Source organism: Camarhynchus parvulus, chromosome Z, assembly GCF_901933205.1.
Source record: "Camarhynchus parvulus chromosome Z, STF_HiC, whole genome shotgun sequence".
Taxonomy (NCBI): domain Eukaryota; kingdom Metazoa; phylum Chordata; class Aves; order Passeriformes; family Thraupidae; genus Camarhynchus; species Camarhynchus parvulus.
In genome coordinates, this window is record NC_044601.1 from 6,523,237 (window position 1) to 6,548,354 (window position 25,118).

At 40.9% G+C, this 25,118-nt stretch overlaps 1 protein-coding gene across 4 annotated transcripts in view; it reads right to left on the reverse strand.

Annotated features, from left to right (window-relative positions):
* The window catches only part of XRCC4 (X-ray repair cross complementing 4), a 144,230-nt gene that overhangs the window by 46,664 nt on the left and 72,448 nt on the right, over positions 1 to 25,118 (reverse strand). For all 4 annotated transcript variants that reach the window (XM_030969104.1, XM_030969107.1, XM_030969105.1 and 1 more), the window contains one exon: positions 8,701 to 8,848. In XM_030969104.1, the coding sequence (XP_030824964.1) occupies positions 8,701 to 8,848 (148 nt within the window). The remainder of the gene's footprint in view (positions 1 to 8,700; positions 8,849 to 25,118) is intronic.

Below are 25,118 nucleotides of genomic sequence, written 5' to 3' on the forward strand. Positions count from 1 at the left end.
AGAGGTCTAGAAGGACACCCAACCCAAATCTGATAAAATATTTCTCATTGGCTGGACCTAGGTCTTCACAATCAACAGTAATCAGTGAAATTAAGCAGGTGAAGAAAAATAGACAATCTAGACACAGCCATCCCTGCTTGAGGAGTAAATTCACTACTGGAAAAATAATTCCCATGCTTTTAGTTCTGTAGATTTTAAGCAGAGGATTAAGCACTTTTTATAGCATTAAGAAATTCAAGAAAGTCTTGCTAAATCTAAATGGCAGCTTTTTAGCCTTGCTTTGCTGAGGTGGGACATTTCTGGGAGGAAAAAAATATGGTAAAAAGTTAAGTAAAGAAAAAAGGATGAAGAGAAATAAAAATAGAAAGATTAATAGCTTCATGCAGCAAATCTGAATTTTGAAAAGTGCACTGAACTGAGCAATCACCTCAGCAGAGCAAGCAGCATTTACAAGAGTTTGTGAAATCCTTTCCCAGACCATGAGTTTTGGTGTATTTCTGTGCACAGGGTTTTTCTCCAGCAGGTTTCCTGGGGTCCATTATGATTTAAGGGATTACTGGCCTTCCCAGACAGTTCCACAACACAGAATACTCCAATTCAGTGCAGTAAAGAAGACTTAACTTCATGTTCAGTCCAAAGAACAACAGAAACAGGTATGTGAGGCAGCTTTATGTCATTAAGAGAGCCAAGCTTTCCTCTTATTCTCTGCCATGCTATTTTTGACACCAGGGCTGAGGTGCCAAGCAGGCTGCTTGGGCTTTCCATCAGCCTAATCTCAATCTCCTGCCAACACCTGATCAAAATCTCAGGTCCCTGCATTACCTGCTCCTTCCTATTACAAATAATGCGAAAATAATTCTGCCTGAAAAGCTGCTTTGGGAAACTGAGGTGTAATGGCACCATCAAGAGCCCCCTGCAGAAGCGCTCACACAGAAAGTGCACGTTTGCTCCTGCACCCTGGATCCACAAGGATGCACGTGGAATTTCAAATATTGCCTTCTTTGCTGCTTTTAACACAGTCTCCTTTACTCAGCTTCCCACCCTTTACCCTCAAAGGCTGAAAATGCTGGAGCATGGTCTACTTCAAAAGCCAACAAGTGCTCCAGCACTGCTGGTTACCTCAACCACACAAAATCTTCCCTCCTTCTTAGTGCAATTTACCTCTGAGGAGAAATTCTTTGGCCTCCCACATTAAAACACCCCACTGAGGTTCTCAGTATTTAACAAAACTAATGCATAGTTTGATAAATTAAACTATTCCAACCCACAACCTACCTAAAAGGGGCTTAAAAAGCTCAGGTAAAACACAACTCCAGTTAAAACCTTTGTTGAAAAGGCATGGGAAAAGCATCAAAAAAAAAGTCTACCAGAAAGGTAATGGAGGAAGAAGGTATTTCCATTTTTTAAGCTCTTCTCTTGTAATGTTGCAGCCTGAAATATGAAATAAATTTTCTGGAAGCGTTTCAGTGAAATGCATTATAGATGAATCATTGGAGACACATATCTCACCAGATTTGTCACAGCAGTAAAACCCTGACCTAAGGAACATGCCCGGAGACGGCAGAGGGTAGAGTCCTGTCAGTCTTACTGAGTAATAACTCCTCCATCAGCAGTCAATTATTGGGCTATTACCAGTGACAAAAACCTGAGAGATGTGCTCCAAACTGGAGAGCTGAGAGGCTTTTCCCGGGAGAAATGGCAGCCTCTGAGGTCAGCAGACAATGCTCATTTTTTTTCCCGCCCTGTCCCTTCAGCCTTCACATTATCCCACCCTTCCCTGGGGAGCTGGGTGAAACTGTGGATCCCAATTCCTTCCACTTCCCATGGAAATAAATCACCCCTTCCCACGTGGATGCAGAAGCCTAATTATCTACTGCTCAGTTAAAAAAAGACACTGCAAAGGTACCACCACCAGGAGAAAACCAGCTGTGCTTTGTTGCTTTTATTTCTGCCTTATTCATTTGAGCTGAACAAAGAATTACTCTAGATTTTTCCACTTCCCCCCCACCAGTGATTCATGTCTTATACAGTTTTTGCAATTTTATCATCAAAGGCTTTATATATATATATACAATTTTTTTTTCTTTGCTCTGGCAGCCCCCCATTGTTGCACAGGTCACACAGCACAGCTCTCCTTCCCAGCCCAGCCTGGAACAGTGGCAGGTGAATATTCAGGTGATGAGGGTCACTTATCAAAGCTCCCCCTGGGCACAGAAAGGGGCTGGGACATTTCTGATGTTGGCTCAGGTGGGGAAAAACTGTCTGGTGTGAGTGATGGCACACTGCTGCTGCCAGTGTCATTTTTTGCTCAGAGGAGCAAAAAATAGATGGAAAAAGGAGGAAGGGAAGGCGAATTCAGGGAAGTTAGGCAAGGGAAAAGAAAGGAAAGAAAGAGAGAAAGAAAGAGAGAGAGAAAGAGAAGAAAGAAAGAAAGAGAAGGAAGGAAGGAAGGAAGGAAGGAAGGAAGGAAGGAAGGAAGGAAGGAAGGAAGGAAGGAAGGAAGGAAGGAAGGAAAGAAAGAAAGAAAAGAAAGAAAGAAAAGAAAGAAAGAAAGAAAAGAGAAAGAGAAAAGAAAGAAAGAAGAAAGAGAAAAAGAGAAAAGAAAAAGAAAGAAAAGAAAGAAAAGAGAAAGAGAAAAGAAAGAGAAAGAGAGAAAGAGAGAAAGAGAAAAGAGAAAAAGAGAAAAGAGAAAAGAAAAGAAAGAAAAAGAAAGAAAGAGAAAAGAGAAAAGAAAGAGAAAAGAAAAGAAGAGAGAAAGAGAGAAAGAGAAAGAGAGAAAGAGAGAGAGAAAGAGAGAGAGAAAGAGAAAGAGAAAGAAAGAGAGAAAGAGAGAGAGAGGAAAGAAAGAAAGAAAAGAGAGAGAGAAAGAGAGAGAGAGAAAGAGAGAAAGAAAGAGAAAAGAGAGAAAGAAAGAAAGAAAGAGAAAAGAGAAAGAAAGAAAGAAAGAAAGAGAGAGAAGAAAGAAAAGAAAAAGAAAGAAAGAAAAGAAAGAAAGAAAGAAAGAAAGAAAGAAAAGAAAGAAAAGAAAAGAAAGAAAGAAAAGAAAGAAAAGAAAGAAAGAAAGAAAGAAAGAAAGAAAGAAAGAAAGAAAGAAAGAAAGAAAGAAAGAAAGAAAGAAAGAAAGAAAGAAAGAAAGAAAGAAAGAAAGAAAGAAAGAAAGAAAGAAAGAAAAGAAAGAAAGAAAGAAAGAAAGAAGATAATGTTAAGCATGCATGAATCACAAAGATGCCTTAAGTCAGTATTTAAATTTTTTGGTGTAATACTCACATTAAAGGCTCATACAACCCAACCATCCACTTCTAAGACATTTCTTAACTTGTTTACATTTCAGCCTGAACGAGTTATCATCAAAAACTTTCTAAACATTGCCTTCCATAAATTTATGATGGCAGGAATGAGCTTCTCACTGCTGTACACATTGACTGACTAAAGATCACAGTGATCACAGTGTTTGCCAATCCTGGAAAGTTCTCTCCTATTGTATTAAATAAATGCACTTGGGAGAATACAAAAGTGACAAGTCATCATGAGCTCTTAAGTACATCTTTCCCTAAAAAGGGATAACTGTGGTGAGAACTTCATACTCCCTCTGGAAGGTTCTGGTGTCATTTTCAGTAGAAAAATGACAATATTTGCCTGGTTGAACTTTTATGAGAAGGAAGTGTTGTTGTGTGAGACAGAAAACCCAAAGCCTGGTTTGTCACCCTCTGAGAATGCCAGATTCCAGGACAGATCTGTGGTTTCTCCTACCTGAGTCACTGGTGGTGGCAGACCACACTTTAAATAAACTTTGCATTAGAGCTCCAAAAATGTGAACCGCAAGCAATGAATTAAAGAAATGCAGAGAGAGGATCCCCAGGGAGCCCTGGGCTCACCACAGGCTCCAAGTGCTTTTAAGGGGGTGGAAGTTTATCAGAAGAAAAGACAAGTCCAGCTTATTACAGTATTGGGATACAATGCTAAAGGATTTCTTTCCAAATAAATTACATATACCTGCAAAGACTCGAAAAAAGCCTTTTGAAGGGTGGAGAGCATGAAGAATGGGCAAAAAAAAAATTCCACATTTATCATTAACAAGTAAAAACCATGCAGCAGCTCATTCTACCCACAATTACACACATGACTAAGTTTAATCAGGCCCTGAAGTCAGGAACAAACAGGGAGTGTGAGCACCGTAACAATCGTGTTTAAAGTAAAAATTACATTCCCTGCTTGGCCTCTGGTGGAGCAAGGGATGGCAAGGCAGGTGGCACAAGCCTCCCCCTGGCAACTCCTGGGACCTTCAAACACACTCTCAGAAACCTGATTACATTTCTCTGGGTGTTTCTGAGAGCTCTCTGAAGAAGCAGGGTTTATGTGTAAAAAAAGAAAAAAGAAAGAATTTAATTAGTGGTGGCAAAGGTCCCATCAAATTGACCTCCACCTTGAAATTTCAGCAAAGTCAAGCACAGTGAGGTAACATATCTCTTTCCTTCAACTTAAATTTAGGCCTGATTCTGACAGTCACTCCATTCTACCACTCAAGCAAGAGGTACCAAGCCAGCAAAACTAAAATTTCAATTAAAAAAAACAAGTAATAAAGGCAGTAAGAGTGACATCAAATGTACTGAGCTAGACTTATGAAACTGAAATTTTTGGCATGCAGAACAACTAATAAGTCAGAGTCACAGTGCTTGGTGTAAACACGGAATTCCTCGTTAAAAAAAAAATACATGTTACTTCTCAGCTGGATTAAGAGTATCTCTTAATATTTCCTTCTCACAATTATGGAACACTTCCTCTGTAAGAACTTTTCTTAAAATTACTTTTCTAGTCTTACTCTCAGGAGAATCCAGCATATTTGCATCCATAATAATGTTTTTCCTGTATTTAAGATGCCATTCCCCAAACCACTTCTGTAATTGTACATCCACTCAACAGCAGGCATGCATTAAATAGCACAGAAATTATGAAAACCCTCGAGCAGCAGGAATGGATTATATTTTGAAATATACAGAATAACTTATAGATATTTTGAGCCTTATCCAGCAAAGCCTTTCTCCTCGGAAACACATGTGTGAATGAGGACCATAAAAGATCCTTTATTAGCAAAAAGTGAAAGACTGAAATGAAAAGGTTTTGTTAGTCTTAACTCATTAAAAAAACACTCCCTCAATTTTGATAAATCAAAGTGGAAAGATGCAACTTGCACTAGAAATGGAAGCTTTTTCCTGACTTATTTTTATTTTAGCCATAGAGACTCCATCTCTGTTACACAGTAGTCTCTGACTGCAGGTTTTGTTCAATGACTACGCTCCATTTTTAAAATTACATTAACAATCTTGCCTTCTTCAGTAGGTACTATCTGCTCTCAAGCAGGCTCCAGCACTTTTAAAGTGAAAATATTATGGAACCATCCAGTTATTTACAGCATTCAGGCTGACAGGCCATAGAGCTAAGCCTCTATATTGAATGCATATTCCACACAGCTATTAGTGCCATTCATATGCAGCCCCCAAAGAGATTTGGGTAATGCCTCAATAACCATAACTTCTAACTGTGGATTGGGAATGCTCTTATTAATTTTTTTCTCCTCCAATTATGAAATGCAAATTGTGAAAAGCAGAATTTGCATCTTAACTTGACTTATATATAATCTCTGCCTTGCACCTTAGGAAATTGCCAGATATTAAGTTACAGTTAAAGCTGCACCAGGACCATCATGATGTACTGGAATCAGAATAATTTTATTCTACCTCCTGGCTCAATTGTGTTTTGAAAAGTAAGATCTACTTTTTGTCTCTACATATTTTTAAAATGTGTAAATTAAGAGCCATAGGTCAGCTGTTATTAACTGAAAGTAACATCTGTCTGCCCAAAGAAGCATTTCCTTCCACTGGATATCTCTGATTTAGGAACAACCTGCTAGAGAGCTGGATAAACCTCATTCTTGGCAGTTGGCTAACCCACTAATTATTCCAAATTTCTACTTTATCCTAGAGTACATCTTTATTTCAGCAAATAATTAAACAGATCATTTAGAGACCTTGTTCTACAAATCCTAGTTCAGTTCCTTGCTGCTCGCATGGCTACTTTCACTAAGCTTAATACTATGCAAAGCACATTGCCAAGTTTCATTAAAAATGTTGATTTAGCCCTTGAATGAATTGCCACAGTAATACTAGATGTCTATATGGATAAATACAATTCAATTCCTTTTCCTGCCACTGCACACACACACAAAGCATGAGAAAGGCAGCACTCCTTTTGCTCTACTTTCTGTGTCAAACAGACTTTTATTTGCATTCTTCTGAGTATTTTTGGTCATATCCAAGAATATATTATCATTCACAGGAGCAGAGAATTGCCACACAACTAGCCACAATATCCATAAATCTAAAATATTTGCAGCAATAGAATTCTTTAGGTTTTGATGACTTAGTATTTACTGTAGATGCTCTTGAGTTTAGGATAAATGCTACTTTCTTAGCATACTGTAAAGTTTTATGAAAAATATATGAAAGTTAAGACACAACTTTTCTTATGTGATAACGCTGAAAAACACTTTATTATCAAAAAATAATCTGGAAGGCAAAGGGAAAATAAAGCCTTGAGTGCTTTCCCTTGCTAAAGAGATATTTTTAAGCCTTTTTTTTAGGATCCTGTACCAAGGAACTCAGGATGCAGCAGCTTTAGGGCAGCATCAGGCTGGAGGTGTTGGGTTTGTGGCAGCCCTTCCCTCGCCTGGAGAGAGCTGCTGATGTCACCAGAAATTCCACATGGGAAATAACCCTAAACAAACTCTATTTGATACAGCAAGAACTGTGGGAGAAGGGTTTTGTGTGACTTGGCCTCGAAGCATTTACATTTTTATTTGCATTAAGGAGCCAGCCCTGGGTGCAGGTCTGAGCAGGAGAGCCCAGGAAGGAGGGAGGGCTCGTTGGTGCATTTGCAGACGTGATCACAAAACCAGATCAAATCTGGCACTTGATCCCAGAACATGCTCCCCATCTCCCTGTTTGTGATGGAGCACTTCCAGGGGTGAAGGAATTTCCAAGTTAACTTCCCCCACTGCCACCCCTTTGCTTGGATAAATAAGTTCTAATTTTACTTTTTTTCTTTTTGCTCAGTGACACAGTACTGGAAAACATTTTGGGCAGGACCCCAGCATGCTGTCAGCTTAAGATAAAGCCCTTTGCAGCACCAAGGATTTGGCATTCCATCAGCACAAATTACTGGAGTAATTACAAATTACTCCACAAAAAGAACACCTACATTTGTGAACTGGATCACGGCGCTAATTCTCCATCTCCCCACTTCTGACAGGCTGAAGAGAACTGAAAATTATTAGCCAAGCAAATTGACTGAAAACTTGATTAGCAGCTGGCTAAAGACTTCAGGTGAAGCTCAAAACCTTCAGTGCAGTTGAAAAAAAATAACCAGCAAAGTGGAAATTGTTTCAGTTCAGCTTTTGTAATGTTGCAGGTAAACAGGGATATTTTCTATCTTCCTATCTAATCCAAGAATTGCCACTGCCACATAAAGTGCAAGAAAGGAAAATGGAGATAGGGACTGATAGAATGGATAATCCATATGCCCAGTCTCAAAATATAACTAATTATGTTGTAGCCAATAAGAAGAGCCACTCTTTAGATTCAGCCCTGACTCAATCTGTAAGCAGAGTAGAAATTCTTTGCACATATGAAAATCATAACGCTGCTCTGTTTCTACTAAAATTTGCCTTATTTCAAAGAATTAAAACAAAAATATCATTATCTTCTTAGTTGTCCCCCTACACACAGGACTCAGATATTCATAAAAAGATAATTACTCAGTCCAAGGTCTCTGTATATTTGCAATACTTTGCCTCCACAGGTTTTCCTTCAACAATCAATATTAAATAAAATGAATTTCAGGCAAGCACAGGCAGGCTGTCAAAATCAAACAGACCAAATACAACGGGGAAAGGGCATTTTCCATTGCAATGGACTGGGATGTACAAGAACAAAAAAGCAAGGTCTGACATATTTCTACATCATCATAGAAAATGCAATTTTTTTACTAATAAAACCAGACTGTAAATTCAAACATTCCTAGCTGGCATCAAACCACAACTTTTACGTCAAAATAAGATAATTTTCCTGCTGATTTAAACAGAAATCTTTGCTAATCATGGGGAAAGTCTTTGTAGTCTACTTCTGTCCATTGCTGTTTAAAGAGTTTACAATCCATGTAATATTACAGATAAAAATGGAAAATATGCATTTTCAAATGTAATTTGCCATATATTTAGGAAAAAACCCCAGGTTATTGAAGAAAATACTAGCAATTTCATTACAGCTCTGAGGCAACTCTATGCATAGCTACAAGCACCTTCCAGAATACCTAGAATGATTTCCAGAACTTGAAATGGACATAAGAAAAATACTTTTAAGTGTTACAAATCCTGACCCCCTTTGTGTTGTAAGAGGAAACTATTTTTTCTGCCTGGAGACTCCATGTTCAGAAAAAAAAAATCTATTAAAGGTGGAATTGAGAGGTAATTTCTTTGCACTGGAATCCCAAAGGCAGAATCTCAGGGTGGTGAGTTTGGAACCTCCTCAACCTGGCTGAGGATGCCCCTGGGCAGAGGTGTCCCCTGTCCAGCTAGGTTTGGAGTCCCATGACCCCAGTGAGATCTGTGAGAATAAAAACATTCCAATACATCTAAAACCTGCTTACTTTTCCTGGGCTGGCTGCTCTGCCTCGTAAGCAGCCACCTTAGCTCCTGTCCCTGCAGGTTTTGCTGTCCTTTGCCTTCGTTTTCTCCTGGGAGCTGGGTCCACGATGTCTGGGCTGCCCAGCAGGGAGGAATCCCTTCGATCCAGAGCTGCCAGGAGGAAAAACAACCAAGGTCAAAAGAAATCTGACATTTGAAGTGTTTCAAGACAACCCTTACAATATTTCCTTTCTGCGTCTTTCTTATGAAAATCTCTGTAGTCACAAAATGGCCTCAGAACTGGGAGAAGTTTGTGACATAAAGGCAAGGTCAAAAAGAATGAATCCAGACTAGAAAGATAATCTTCCCTCTGTACCTCTTTGTAACCAGTGGACCAACCTTAAACTGGACAATCTGTCTGGACTTTCACTGCCTCCTTTGCTGAAGCAGGCTCTGTCCAGGTCCATCTACCTGTTTAAATTACCACGTAAATTCATAAAATATGCTTTATCTACACTTAAACAACAAACCTCTCTCCACTTTGACAATTACCTACTCAAAACTCAAATGTCAAGACAAACAGATCCTTCCTTAAGCTAAAATCCTCCATAAAATAAAAAAAAGCCCCTTATTAATGCATTCAGAAATTATGCAGACATTTTAACTCCAGCTATCAACATCCTGCAGTGTATTTTCATTTGGTATGCCTGCTTTCAAAATGAAATCGCAAATTACCTATAATTTTCAAGACAACGATATCCAGAACAGCACAAATTTCAGCTGGAATATATTCAATAACAATGTGGTGACTGAGGCTGAAGCTGTTAGGGTAACTTCCCTGTTTATTACATTTCTGTGCATTTTAGGGTGGTTTAATCCTCATGTGGATGAAAGATGCCATAATTTGAGATTCAACACAAACGTTTTTCATAGAAAGTAAATAATGAGTCCTGTTGCCCCATTCCTTTCACAATTGTCATCCACGTGTACCGAAAATGAAGCACGGATGTAACAAACAGCCCATAAGTGGCATTTCCACCATTTCTCAAAGAAACATGTGTTTCTGGCCAAGAACACTGATAAATTAATCAGAGGCTCCCTAGAGCCTCTGCCCTCAGTGAAGCACAAGCTTAACATTTAATAATATTAAATATTCACCAGCATGCACTACACTACATCACAGACTTGCAGATACTTGCAGGGTGACAACAGGTATTAGCTGACACATTTCCAAGGCACAGGGCAATTAACAAGTTCCAAAGTCCAGCACAGACAGGACACATTCCTACAATAAATGCTGAGAAGGGTTAAATGACATCCTTAGTCTCCACACTAAACTTTAACCAGATATGCATGCTTTTCCAGTGTTAAATGATGACAATATATTTATGGTAGTTAGTCTTTACCTGTCTGGGGCAGTGTGTCCAACATTTGCACAAACACTATTTTATATATTTCAACATCACTATTAAAAGTTGGCCTCTTCATGATGAGTACACACAGAACAGTTTGCTGTCAAGAACCCAACAAACTGGAATAAATTTACTATCATAACTCCTATCCTTCCTTTTTGCTGTTCTCCTCCCACACCCTCTCTTTTGACCAAAAAAGTACATCCAGAGGTGAACCTCATATACAAAACCTAAATTTTCCTAGCATAATAAAGAAATGTCTCTGAGTTTTCACCTGTGCACTGGTGAACACAGCCCTCGTGCTCAGCAGGTTTTTTTGCTGTTTTTACACAGAATTCTTCTGTGTCTAAAATTAATTTTAAAAGTACTTAATTTTCTTCTGTTTCTAAAGAAATCATTTATTTTAATTATATCAAAAGAAAGGCTTAAAGATTGACTTCAAGTAGGCCAGAATTCAAGCTCACAAAGAGCAGCAGATTGGCTCATGGGTGAGGGTTGATCATCACAGGCCTGGGGATTTTTCTTGTGTTTGTTTCTTTCCTCCAAGGTAAAACTCTCAGAATTGCTGAGGAAAAGATGGAATACACTTGACTCTCACAGTGCCATGCATCACCACTGGACTTCAAGCACACACCCACTACTGCTACCCAAAAATAATTCCCATTAATGAATTCATTTATAGCACTTGACTAAAAGCCAAAGAAAGCTTCAGCAAAATATTATTCATTGCTCAATGTAAAAATCTTTTGGAAAAATGAGAGACAGTCTTAGGCACAAGCCTAGCTTTTCATCCTGAAAATATTTTCTGTCCAAATCTAAGCAATGTTTTAAGGAAGGAAAGTGCAATATTAAGTTCCTTGACTCCTCGTGAAATTGAATTTCTCACTTTTATATTATGTAATTCAATATGAATGATTGTTATACCTTTGAGAGGAATGGTAGCAATTTAGGCATAGACAAGAGTACTGCTGGATGAAAAACAGTAATTAAACTTCCTACACCAAACACTGATTAAGAAAAGAAAATATTCCCAATAGATAACACACTTCCTGCAGGAGAGTAACTGCAAGAAATGAGATTGATAAGAGAGCAAGAAGGGGATCGTGGCTCAAGTAGTAGAAGAATCCTTGTGCCCAGGAACTAAAAGGCTTTAAATAAAAACTCCTGCTGGCTGGAGGGTTTTTTTGTTGTTTTGGGGGTTCTCTTTTTGTAATTTTGAAAAGTGATATTATTTGGTGGGTTGAAGGAGGTATTCCAGAAAATAACTGAAAACTAAAAGTAGCTGTCGTTGGTTTGGAAGAGCCAGGGTGAAATTAAATCAGTGCAGCCACACAATGCGGGGGACCTGGAAAGAGAAGATGCCTTTAATACAGAAAAATGTCAGGACTCATAAGACATTTGGATATACAGCATAAGGATCTCTGAAACTACAGAAATTAACTTCTGCAGCATAGTTATAGGCAGGCAGTCCTGTTAGATTCCACAATACACTTTTGCATTACTTTATTTTTATATACAGAAGTCAATTGTTTGAAAAGAAATACCTTCCAGTCTGTCATATCCACCTTTCAGTGTGAAAAAGCAATAGCTCTGTGCATCTTCATTTGTGTACACCATCACCTCTAATGAAAAATCCTACAGCTTTGCCTTGCCTAAGTATTCATGAGAGCGTCACTGAGAAAACAGGATCCAGATCACCTCAGTACAGCAATAAAGGGCTAAAATCAGCACCAAAAGCTTAGTTTTGCCATAAAAAATATAAACAGGGACCAAAGCAAGCAAAGAGCAGGCAGAAGTTTTCCAAAATTGAGGAATTTGTTTGCCTACAATGACCTAACTCCACACAGACAGAATACACAGCCCCGGTGTCCAAATTATGAGTGATGGACCACAAGCAAGAAAAAAAGCTGCAATTCATCAGATTTGACCTACAGGAAACTCAATCACAGACATTACTTCTCCTCACCTTGCTGTTATATAGTCAAGATGTAACAAACGATTAAACTGATTCAAAGGACATTCACATTTTCAGCCTGCACCACTAAATGAAATTACTTAGTTTGATCACAATAAAGAATTTGAAGTTATTAAAAAAAATTTTAAAAATATTTTAAAAAGGGCTTTTCCAGATTGGTATAGAACAGGAAATATTTTCAAAGGAAAGGCATTTATCCTGAAGAAAAGCCTTCATTTAAAATTATCTTCTATCCTGGAGATTTCATCAACAGCAGCACAGAATTCTCACCATTTTTATTTATTTTCTGAATGAAAATTCAGCTTTTTCATCGGACTTAGGAGAATTTGTCCAGATTTTCAGATATTAACACTATTGTAACTCCCCAAAATTCCTCCCAGAGCCCTCCTGTTAGCAGAGCAGAACTCCAGGCAGCATGCGCTGCTCCATGGAATTAATCAGCTGGACTCCCAAGTTCTGCTCTTTAATGAAGCTGCTGATTCAGCCTAAAATCAGCAGCACTATTAGCCAAAATGGGCTGAGAGGCACCGGGAGAGCAGCAGGACTGCCTGTGAGAGCTGTCCCCCAAGCTGCTGGAGGAAGGCAAAAGCAGAAAGGGAGCAGAACTCATCACTTTAATCCCTGATTGTAACTCCAGCCATTCCCTGGTTTCTCAATCCCAGCATAATTCCCCAGGGATCACCGTGGTTGATGATAATTAGCATCTCTTTGACAGTCTCAGCAGAGCCTTCTAAATGAATGGGTATGGAAATTAACACATCCCAGGGATGCAGAGGCAATATCTGCAAAGCAGGATTAAGTCGTTCCTGACAGGCAGCTGAGGAAACACCATTCCTACCTACTCTGAAGTTACCCCGTGTGCACAGATCCTGGCATTTTTCAGGAGAAATTGATTTATTTAGATCACTCAGAGATATTAAACACTGGTACTTACAGTCCATGCATCTGCTGCAGTGAAAGCAACAGGAATATGTCACTATATTAATTTTAGGAAAACAGTGAAAGGCATTCCCTGTTCCTTTTGTCCTGCCTTACTGTATATTGAATTCTTTGTATAAATTTGGGGTTACTGTACCATAATCCCCTGGGGCCAAGAGGCAGCTGAGACCAAGGTTCCATAAATTCTCTGTCAGCTGGTTATTAACATTTATTTTTACAAAGAATATCTCCATGGGAAGTGTTTATGAAGACACATTTTAAAACAACTCCAGCAAGAAGTTTAGTTCCAGCTATACAAAATTTATAAATTGTATTCAGCTCAGTAAGGAAGTTTACATTTCACCCTTCTAGGCTGTCTTACCACTGAGTTTTCTATTTGTAAAGTCTATTCTTTTCCTGACATCACCCTTTTCTAAAATGTTTTTAAATACAACAGTTTTATAAAAAAACAACAACAACAAAAAAAAAAAACAAGCCAAACAAAAATCACACACAAAATACCCTCATTTCAAACCTGCAGGGAAACCAATCAAGTTATGGTAAAATCCGTTTCTCATAAGGTTTTCTTCTCAATGCTTATTTATTTGGGATAACTCAGGTGCTCATCTGTTGCCATCTCACATTGCCTTGAAACTACATTGGGGAAAAAAATTTCGGTAAATTTGACACACAAATAATAAGTTTGGTCATGAAGCATGAAAAAGTCTCTTTCCATCCATCAAAATACATGAGTAAAAAAAAATGCATTTTACACACATCCAAGAGACTCTGAGGGATCTCATTAATTTTAATCATCAAAACCTTGATCTGTAATAGAAATCCCTCTTTTACAAAATACCTTGAAAAGGGAAATTTCAATGAATCATATAATCAGAGGAGCAATATTAATTTTCAATAACCCACATCAATGTGTTTTGCCAAAAATAATGCAGTAGTATTATAATTCTAAAAATGTCCCTGCTTACAAGCATTGCAAAAGGTTATGATTTTGCTTGAAAATACTATAAATTCATAGTGCCTCTAGCCCCTGAAAGTTAGTACCTCCCTCAGAGCACAAAGAGAAAGCTTTGGGATGTGCTCAGATATTCCCTGGTGCGTATCAGGCAGGCAACATTTTGCAATTTCAATCTGGACACATAAAAATCTCCTACCAGTCTAAAATCTCCTAACAAAAATCTCCTAACAATGTTTTTCTTGCTTTATTTTCCATGGGTGCTTGACAGAGGCAGCACCAAAGCTGGAGGCTCAGATGCTGAGGTGCTTTTAGGCTTGGCCAGGGGCTGTTTGGGGACAAAGCTTTAGGCTGCTCAGCAACAGCTTTTCAACGATCCATTGCAATTCCTGATTTACTGCACGGACCTTTCCTCCCTCTCTGGCCCTTGAATCTCCTCAAGCCTCTAAATTAAGGCTAATTTTCTGTGCACCATGGCTGGATGCAGTCATCCAGCACACAAGCACATCCAAGCTCAGGCATCAGCACCAGAAAGGTCGTGGTTTGAAGAGGTTTGGATGAGCTCAGTGTCCCGGGTGTGCCTGTTTGCTGGAGTCATCCTCTGGGCTCCCGGGATGTCCCGTTTGGATCATCTGTACCACCCAGGGTGGAGGTAGGAGGCTTCTGGACATAACTCCCAGGAGGCATGAAGCACCACGCAGGTCGAGTAAACAAAACAACAAAAGCAGGCAGACACAAGGGCTGAAATCATGAGGCCACTTTGGGAAAGATTTCTAGGCTGTGATGTCTCAATTCAACGTGAGGTAGTGGAGCCCAGAGTAATTCCTCACCAGGCTCGTAAAGCATAAACCTCGTGCCTGGAATTCCATCGTTTTTTGCTCGACTTGGATTTTCTGGTGTCTGAGCTGATGTGGCTCAGCCCACCCAGCTGATCCAGGCCCTGGCACCAGCAGTGGTGGGGCTTCCAATGATCACCTCTAAAGTTAACCCACGTGTCAGAAATCAGTATTATCCCTAACCCCTGTGAGTGTGGATGTGGAGCCCGAGGTCTGAAAGTCAGTACTAAAGAAGAATGTGAATAATCAACATCATTTACTGATTTCAAGCCAGTAAGTGATTATTTTGTTAACCTTTATGTAGTCATGAAACCACAGAATTGTGGAATGATTTGGGTTGGAAGGGATCTTAAAGCTCATCCAGTCCCACCCCTGCCATGGGCAGGGACACCTTCCACTGTCCCAGGCTGCTCCAAGCCCTGTCCTACCTGGCCTGGGACACTTTGGGGGACCCTTCTGGGGACTCCACAACTTCTGCAGGGAACAGTCACCTGGGCTGCTATTTGGAATGTGTAGATAAGTCACACATTTGCTCATGACCACTATTTAAAAAATAAATAGCGTAATTCTTCTGCATTAATACCAACAGTAAGCCTCGAACTCCTCATGCATGTAGTGAGAGCTGCTCCTACTCCTGTGATTCTCCTGGATGGAGAAATACACAACAGCCGCTGCAAGATCTGTAGGCAATAAAGCCTTTTGACATTATTTAGTTTTATTTTGACTTTCGGAACCAGCAGCGTGCCCAGAAGGCCGATGGCCCCCGCGCTGTGCCAGCCGTGGGGCGGCGGCAGGAGCGGGGCAGGGCCCGGCCCTGTGCCGGCCCTGCTGAGGCCACACCTCGAGGGCTGCGGCACCTCTGGGCCCTCACACGGGGAATGGAGGGGCTGCAGCGTGGCCAGGGCAGGGAACGGAGCTGGGAAGGGAATGGAGCCCCGGGAGAGGCTGGGGGAGCTGGGAAGGGGCCCAGCCTGGAGCAAAGGAGGCTCAGGGGGCCCTTGTGGCTCTGCACAGCTCCTGCCAGGAGGGCACAGCCGGGGGGTCGGGCTGTGCTCCAGGGAACGGGGACAGGAGCAGAGGGAACGGCCTCAGGCTGGGCCAGGGCAGGCTCAGGGTGGGCACAGCAGGAATTTCCCCATGGAAAGGGGGCTCAGGAACTGCCCTGGCACTGCCCAGGGGGGTTTGCAGTGCCCAGCCCTGCAGGTGTCACCTGGAGGTGGCACTCAGAGCCCTGGGCTGGGGACAAGGTGGGGACTGGGCACAGCTGTGACTCCATGGGCTGGGAGGGATATTCCAACCTAAATAAATGATTCTGTGATTCCACCACTTGTTAAATTTATTTTCTTATTCCTTTGGATAAAGCACTGGGCCGCCCTGGTGCTTGAGCAGCCTTTGCATTACCTGGTCTCCCTGATTACAGCTGGTTTGGAGGATCACCATGCTGACACACAGTTAATTCCCTAGGAGTCCCATGGGATTCCTAGGGAATGGACTGAGAGATTTCCCTGTGTACCAAACCCAAGTGTGAGCTGCACTCAGGACATCTCCCCCAGTGCCCTGGAGCTCAGACTCCTCTGCCACAAGAATGATTTCTTTCCCCATTAAACAACCTCTGAGGAAATCAATACAACTCAAGGGAGGCCATAACTCTGGAAAATGTATGTTTTCATTATGATGGCATTTATTGGTGGATAAATTTGTAACCTCTACCAATAATTTGATCATGTTGTACTTATAAGCCTAAGATTTTTTAAATTTGTATTACACATTCCAGTTTTTTGCATTATAGGTATTTCTACTTTAGGTAGAGAAAACATTTCACGTGGAAAAATCTAAAATAAAAAAAGAAATCTAAAATAAAAACCTATTTAAACAGGGACTTTGATTGCCTGTATTTCACTCTGTATTTGTAAGGAAGCACAAAAATATTTAAACAAACACTACATTCAGAACAGAGGGGATTTTGCTACTTATTTATACAGCAACATAAATACATGGTACTATTTTAGAGATAAAATAGCAACATAAATATGTGGCACTACATCTTTTAGAGGAAAAGACAGATTTAAAGCTTTAAAATAACCCATTTTAAAATCAGTCAGTGACACAAGACCTGTGCCCCCTCCATAACAAGACACAGCTTTAACCCTGGAACACAGACCAGCCACTTTAAAACTGTCCTTACATGTGAACACACAGAATTAATGACAGCACAGAGCCCAATCACTCAAAATGTCATTGTCAGAGGACAAAAGTCGAGATGAGTAAAAGGGAAGTGGTGATTCCAGGGGTGGGCAGGCACAAGGAGAAAGCCAGTGTTGCTGAGCAAGGCTCAGACACAAGAAAATCTGGGATCTAATGGCCCACGAGCCACTCTGATGACCAATGTGATTTTTCAGCATGCAAAAGATTATAAAGTGTGTTCATAATCCTCCAGTCAATGTTGATCAAGAGTGAAAAACCTAATTAATGCCCCAAACAGAACTTCTGACCGGACCAAAGGTAACATCGACATTGTGACCTAATTAAGGAAGCAAATTTAGACATTAAATGTGATTTGGCCTTTTCAAAATTTTTATTTTAAGTATTTTAAAGATTAAACCACTGCCCAAAGTATTCAATGTCTTGAAAAATGAAGCAAAAAATCGGAAAGTTCAACATGACAACCTCAGGAAAGCCAAGCTTTGCCCCAGCATCCTCCAACTCTTCAGTGATGAACATCAAAAATTTGAGGTGAAATCTGTGAAATTTTGTACTGCCTGCTTTTATATCCATTCTCCTTTTCTTTCCCTGCCTTTAGCAAACTTTGAGACAAACAGAAGAGGTTGTGGTGACTGGCAAAAGCAGATCATTGCCCAGAAAGTGACAGAACTATTTCAAACCCCTTCGTTCTCAAACACTGTTCCATGAGAAGCTTGTACCCTTTCCAAATAACCTTTCCTGCAGAAGTGATTTTTGGTGTATTTATATTGTGCTTTTTGTATGTATAGACAGTCTTTTTCCCCCGAATTTAACAAGCTCTAGATCTTTTATTTCTACAGTGTATTTTTTAATTTTGTATAACCAGCTGATACAGTTCCAAACTCTGCTATGCATTTTCCTGTATTTCCTGTGAAATGAGCAAGCTGAACTGAAGTCTCACATGTCATTCACTAGGAACAAAGTTCTATTTACACTATTACCTTTCTGGACCCATTTATTTCTCTTGAAATCAATATAAAACCTCCACTAAATAAAAGACATACCATGAGTATTATCTACAAATTGCTGTCAGCTCTCTGCTTTTTTTTTTTTTTTTGTCATACCGTATTCCTAAAAGGCTTTTCATGCTGTGAATTTAAAGACAGCATTTAAGATGTCATTATGGCATGTCTTTATATACAGCTGCCATTAAGGTCTTTGTAAATGGATTCAGAAATGATGAACATGGAAGGTGCCTCAGTCAGACATGACATTAATGTTTTTATGGCAGATGCACTGGCACAATCTCAATCAACATCACGGGATAATTCTGCTTTGGAAAATGCTACAGGTAATTCTGGTTGCCCTAAGAGGCTCTGAGGGCATATTTAAAGAATTTTAAAGATCTCAGTAAGTACTTTGACACCAGCAACACATTAATATTTATTACAACACTTACTGAACAAGGAACGTGAAGCCCAGGCGTTGATACACGACGAACAGAAAATTATCAATCACCAGGTCTCAATCAGAATGGAGAAGTTGGTTTAAACTGTAACAACTTCTATTTAGATGCTCTTAAACACTCACACAGACACATGCACACAGCCACCATTAATTATTCATTGTGAATGGACTGTGACACCTGTGGCAGGAGCCCAGAGCTGTGTTTACACCCTGACCTGGGCTGTTTTTCTTCACCAGCTCCCTGGACATTTGCAGGGCTCCCTGGTCTGGCTGGGCTGTCACCATGAGCAAAGCCCAGCATTAACAGGGCACAATCAGGAAGCAGCTCAGCTTCAGGAGATGTAACCCACACCACAAAACACCTGTGGTGCACAGGGAATGGACAAGCTGGGACATCCTCAGGGACTTTTTAGAGGGTAGTGGTGGAGATGGATGGCAGAAGACCATGGCAAACAAGTCAGTCAGACAGCAGGGCTGCAGAGCCAGGATGCAGGGTGAGGTCAGTGTGTGTGATGGCCAGACTCCTTACAGGACTGGCCCTGCTCCCCTGGGAACCACTAACTCTGGGATAGTCCTTCCATATGGCAAAAGCTGCAGCCCTCAGTGAGAAAAAACAGGATCACGCCCTGGGCTGTGCTCATGTTCCACAGATCCTCCCCCAGCCAACATCCCTGCGAGCCACCAGGGCCAGGAGGCACCAGGAAAATTGTTTATTACAATGAGAATGACAGGGGCTTGATCACCCAAACCCCCAAACCCACTTGGAAACACAAGCCCCAAACACCCAAGATCAGGAAACATGGTATTTTCTTCTGATAAGGAGTCTCCCTACTAAGTTTTGCTGAAATTTGCAGAGTATCAGCTGCCTGAGGGATTTCTAAAGGGTGAAACATAGCCTGGAATGGCAAAGCTTGATGCAATTCCTCTACCCCTCAATCAACGTGCTGTGATTCTAAAAAAAATGTATCTATATATAGGGATAATTTATGGTTGCTTAATATTTCATGCAAGCTCAAAATATCTATAGGCAAGAAGAAAATGCTTTTCTATATTTAATGTATTTTTGTAATTTCATTACACTGGGCAATTCTCATGCCCCTTTACCATCAAAAATTCATTTAAATTATTAAGGCCCTGTGGAAATTTTAAACACTTCCTGACATTTCTCCAAAACAACAGTTACTGTAATGGTGAGGTTTGATTACAAAAAGTAATACAGTCTCCCTCTAACTAAATAAAGCTTAGAGAAAATGGGATTTAAATACAAAGGGTGTGTAAACACACACTCCTTTTCCCACCACAACAAAACAGACTGGTTTAGACTGAAAAGAGTTTTTCCTCTGGCACCTTGCTTCAGAAAAAATATCAAGGGATGATCACTGTGATATAAACCACATGCTAAACCCTACTGATGAAATACTCTAAAAACACAATGTCGTCAAAGGAAGAATGTCAGTGGGTTATTTCCAAAGAAATGTGCAGAAGATGTTGGAAAGTATGAATTACTTTGTGAATTTTTCTAGACAACCAAGAGAAGAAAAGGTGTTGTAGGCTACAAAGACCTGAAGAATTAAGCTCACTAACAGTAAAAGCAGAATAAAGTCACTAGGTTAGGCAGGTGATGTGTGGGATGACATAAAGGCATAACAAGGTTCTATAAGCAGAAAATATTGTATAACTTGATTTTTTTTTCACTCTTTCCAGGAAAAAAAAAAAAAAAGAAATGTAAAACAGAGATTCTTGGTATCACATTTTCTCAAATGAAAGCTTCCCTCTTAGAAGTACTCCAGCTGTCCTGAGTAGTGCTGTGTTTGACAGCCTGATCCTTAGAAAAAAACAATGTTGATATTATTTAAAGTTAGAATTTTTGCCTTTACCTAACATTGTTTCTAACCATCATAATACCTGTCTAAAAAGATGTTTGAGAACCTGCAATTTTCTTTTATCGGAATGGATTAATCATGATTATTATATTGGTATACCTAAATTGAAAAAAAAAAAAGGGGGGGGGGGAGGGAGAAAAAAAAAAGAGAAATCACATAGAGTTCCAAATCAGACATTCAAAAAAATATTTTCCTTGTGTGCTCCAGCTGGAGCTGGGAAGGCTCCACAGTGCTGCCCTCAGTCCCACGGTTGCTGGTACTGGGTGTTATTTTGGCACCCTGCCTCCCAGGAAGGCCAGTCTGGTCTGGCTCCTCGTGGAGGAGAACACTGTGCAGAAGAGTGAAACACGTCAGAGCAGAGCTCAAAAGCAGAGAAAGATACATCTAATCTTTGCCCGTGCACACAACACCCTCTTTGTTGACCAACAAAAAACACATTAAAACCTCCAGGACTGGGCACAGAGTGCTGATGTGAATAGCGGCTGCTCAGATGAGTAACACTTTTATTGCACGTTCAGAACTGAACACTTTGGGCCAGAATAAGCGAGAGCAGCCTCTCTGGAAGTTAAAGGAACCATAATGAATTACACCAATTGAGAATTCAGAGTATTATTCTGGGATAGAGCTTGCTGGTGAAATGCACAAAACAAAGAAAAAGGCTAATTGCATGCTGGGCATGAACGCAGTCACTTCAAATTGTATTTCCTGAAAAGGCAGCTGAGTAATATCATTACCTGAGAAACACCTAGAATCCTTCTTGACCATTCCTCTCCCACAAAACCTGCACATAGCAGCTTTGTTCTTTTTATTATATGAATTTTATTATATGAATCTTTTAAATTACATGAAAGAGCTTTAGGTCCTTTGCTGCTTTTTTCCCCCTGAAGCAGCAGGAAAAAAGCACTAGCACTACTCAAACATCCATTTTTAAACTGCTAACACACCAAACGTATCCTGGAATATGAAATTCTATTTGATACAACAAATCTTTTCCCAGCCTTGGAAAAGCTGAAGGGAGCTGCGTGGCCAGGGCAGTTTTGGGAGGACATTCCCAAAATCTGTGATGAGCTCCCAGCCCATGCAGCTTGCTGGCCCCTGGACTGCTGCTAGCCTGCATGCTCACACATCAGAGCCTCTTGTTTTGGTGGTTTAAAAAAGGAAAATGCTCTGTGCCTTCACCATTTACCCTCAGGAACCCTCGCTACAAAAATACCTGTTATTTCCTCTAACACTGTTTTCACTAATAACAACTATTCCGGCTGATAACAAGAACTGTGTTGATCTAGTTATCCAAGGATATCTAAGGAAAATAAAGCCACCTCCTGTCTGCCAGACAAGGATTTTAAAGTTCCTCAGGCCCATGAGCAACAAGGGGATGATTTGTTCTGAGAAGCAGACGTGAATTAAAAATGTCAGTGTTGTCCTGAATGGGGACAGCAGCTTGGGCCACTGGGAGAAGCTCAGCTCTGAGACACCAGGCTGCTGCAAGGAAGGATTTGGTGGCTGTTTTTCCTTCCAGTTTCCTACCCCAGACAAAGGACATGGATACACAGCAGGGTTAATTCACTGCTATATGGATAAGGGTCACCCCTGACTGAGCCACTGGCTGCTGTTAATAAATGTCACATCTCTCCTGCAGTAATTCCAGCAAGCCACAGTGAGGAGAATGAAGTGGGAAATAGCTTAATCTCACCAAAATGCAGTACCACTTCTTCCTGTCCCATTTTTCAAAAAATAAAAAAGAAATTAAATGAAAATGGATCTTGTTTTGTCCTTTACTGCTACTACTCATTGCTGCAGAAGGATGGAGCAGCACAGAGTGAAACAGACACTGTTCCCACCTTAGAGCTGCAAAGTCCCTCATCTGTACCATGAATTTAACAGCTTTTCTCCCACCAGAAGACAGGAACTGTGGATTGTATCCTCTTGCCCCACTAAGGCTCCTCTCCTGTGCCCATTCCTTTCCCTCCAGCTCAACAGAGGAAACTCCCCAGTGCTTTATTTTAAGGCAATTTTCCATCATTCATGCAGTAAACATTCTCCTCAGTAGGCTACAGACACATCCTTAATGGGGCTGGGGCTTTAGGAAACTATTTAATGTCATTTAGCCATAAAATATAAGTATCTCCTGAAAGTGCTGGCTTATCTGGATACTCTGTGCAGCTCTCCAGTGTCTGTGACACTTCAGTGGCACAGTTGGCCTCTTCCTGCACATAAAATACCTCCAGAGCACATAAAGGTGCCTACAATGGGATGGCTGCATGTCTTCCATCCTTAGTTTATCCAAAATAAACCATCTCCTCTCCTTGGCTCTCCAAAACTCAAAGGTCCAGCATGGGGGTTGATCTCTTCTGCCCCCTGATAAGAGACAGGACAAGAGGAAGTGGCCTCAGGTTGCACCAGGGGTGGATTACTTTGGGCATTAGGAATAATTTGTCCACACAAAGGGTTTTCAAATGCTGGATGGGCTGACTGGGGTAGTGGTGGAATGATCCTTGAAAGTGTTCCATAAATGTGTGGATGTGGTGTTTAGGGATGTGGCAGTGACTCAATGTTCTGTGATGTTTCACCCAATCTTAGTGAACCTATGAATCTGCAATTCCATGTTTCTGTGAGGTGGACAAGACCCTCCTTCTCTCAGGGTGCAGTGAGAATGATGCCTGATTCCAGTGATTTTCTGCCTATTTTTTCCTCAGATTATCAAAATTCAGCTGTGCTGTGCAGCTAACCAGGAGGTTCTCAGCTATTGAAACAGCTTTTTGATGGTCATATGCCTAGAAAGAGAGTAGATTTTTTCATTTGGCAGCTCCTGAACCAAGTGTTGCAACCGAGTAAAGAATAAAGCATCAGGAAGCAGCTCAGTAGCCTAGAAAGTGACATAATTCACAAACCAAAGGCTAATCACAGCTTTGAGCTTGCTGATGATGCTTTCTGGAAATTACTGGCATCAATCCTATGATTCAAATATTGTAAGGATTGCTTGAAAGCATTCATAGCCCTCAAAAATCCTCTGTTGGGAATCTTCTAATTCGTGCCCTGCTTCATGGGGGAGGCTCCCAAGATGTAGGGACTCATGGCAGAAATCTGATTTTACCCTTGGTGTGATGTGGTCAGTGTGATCAGCCTGCAATAATTGAGGGCAGCTGCTCAGTCTGGTGGCTACCTGTGCAACACCCTTCATTCTCTCTCTCTCTCTCAAAAAAAAAAATCAGTTTAGGCAGAGGGAAGTGGGGAATTGAAGATCACATTTCCATCATTCACAGCCTGCCTCCGTTTCTGATCACAAGGAAAAGACAGATGCATTCATGTCACAAGTGCCAAAAATCTTTATGAAGTCCTTGGTGGGCAGAAGCACTTTTTACATTTCCCTAAAAGCTATAAGACTCAATCATTTCTGGGAAGTTTAAACTACAATTTCCAGAAAGAAAATAGTTCTCTGTTCTCCACTTTGATGAAAAGTTAAGCTAAGTGCACAATAGGAGCTTATCCCTCCTGGGCATGCAGAGAGGAGGTGTATTTAAACTTCTTCTGCATCTTGATGGCATTTTGTGCTTGGTTAGTGATTTCTTAATGTCCTCAGAAGTTACAGAAACTTGGCAGAACATGTTCCTAAATTTCACTGTTTAATGAGATAGTTTTAGACATGGGAGGGACAGAAAAAACAGCAAGGTGAAGTAAAAATAGAGCACATCACATCAAAAATGAATGACAGTATAGTGAAATGATTGAAAATCCATGTAACCTAAAAGTCCATCTGCATTTCACATCAATCCCCAAATTTTCTTTTCCTTTACCAGTCAACGTAGGTGATGATATTGGAATTGACCTGTTTGCTCAACGGAACTGAAATCAAACCAGGTGCAATTTACAAGCACCTTCCACTGCAGCATCAACATGTTTTGAACCTGCTGCACAAAGGCTCGTTTTGCAGGCAGTAGCCACACAAACAGGCAGCAGTGTTCTGTGGGGAGGTTTGCTCAGCACACCTGGACACACGGCTGGGAATTGTGACTCAGATTTGTTGTTGTCAAGCGAGGGAATCAGGGAACTCTGTCTTCAGGCAGGCTGCAAACAGCGCTGGGTAGAGCCAGGGCTGAGCAGGGGACAGACTTTGTGAAGGACAGATAATGAGCCCAGTGCTCTTAGGGGTAATTGAGCCCAGGAGCAGTGCTGGAGTAAGGATGAGGATTCAACTCTGGACACAGATGGAAGCTGATGGCAAGCAGTGTCTCACAGCAAACAGAGAGGAGCTGATTCTGATCTAAGGAAAGGCTCTGTTCAGCACGAGGACTAAACAAAAAATGAACTGCTTGTTACGTGCTATGAGGAAATTCACACCAATAAAAGCAGCCAGGTGAAAACCATGGGTGCTGTGAGGGTGGGCAGGCCCTGGCACAGGGTGCCCAGAGCAGCTGGGGCTGCCCCTGCATCCCTGGCAGTGTCCAAGGCCAGGCTGGACACTGGGGCATCCTCAAGGTCCCTTCCAACACAAACCACTCTGTGTGATCTACACACAACCCTGTGTGAATCTCATGGATTATGTGGGACTTTTACAGACTGGCCAAGAAAATTACTTATGTACCAAATATCCTTGTCATTTTGCACATCCTATATATCTTTTGCTTCTCACACCAAGGGGGGTGTTCCTGCAAATCCCAATGAAAAACTCTGTGAGTCTTCCACACATGGAAAACAGGAGTCACTGGTAACCAAGCACAAAGTGTCTTACCTAACAAGGGATATTCATGCAACTGCTTTGGAAAAATCAGCATTTCCAGGAGATTTCCCCAAGGTTG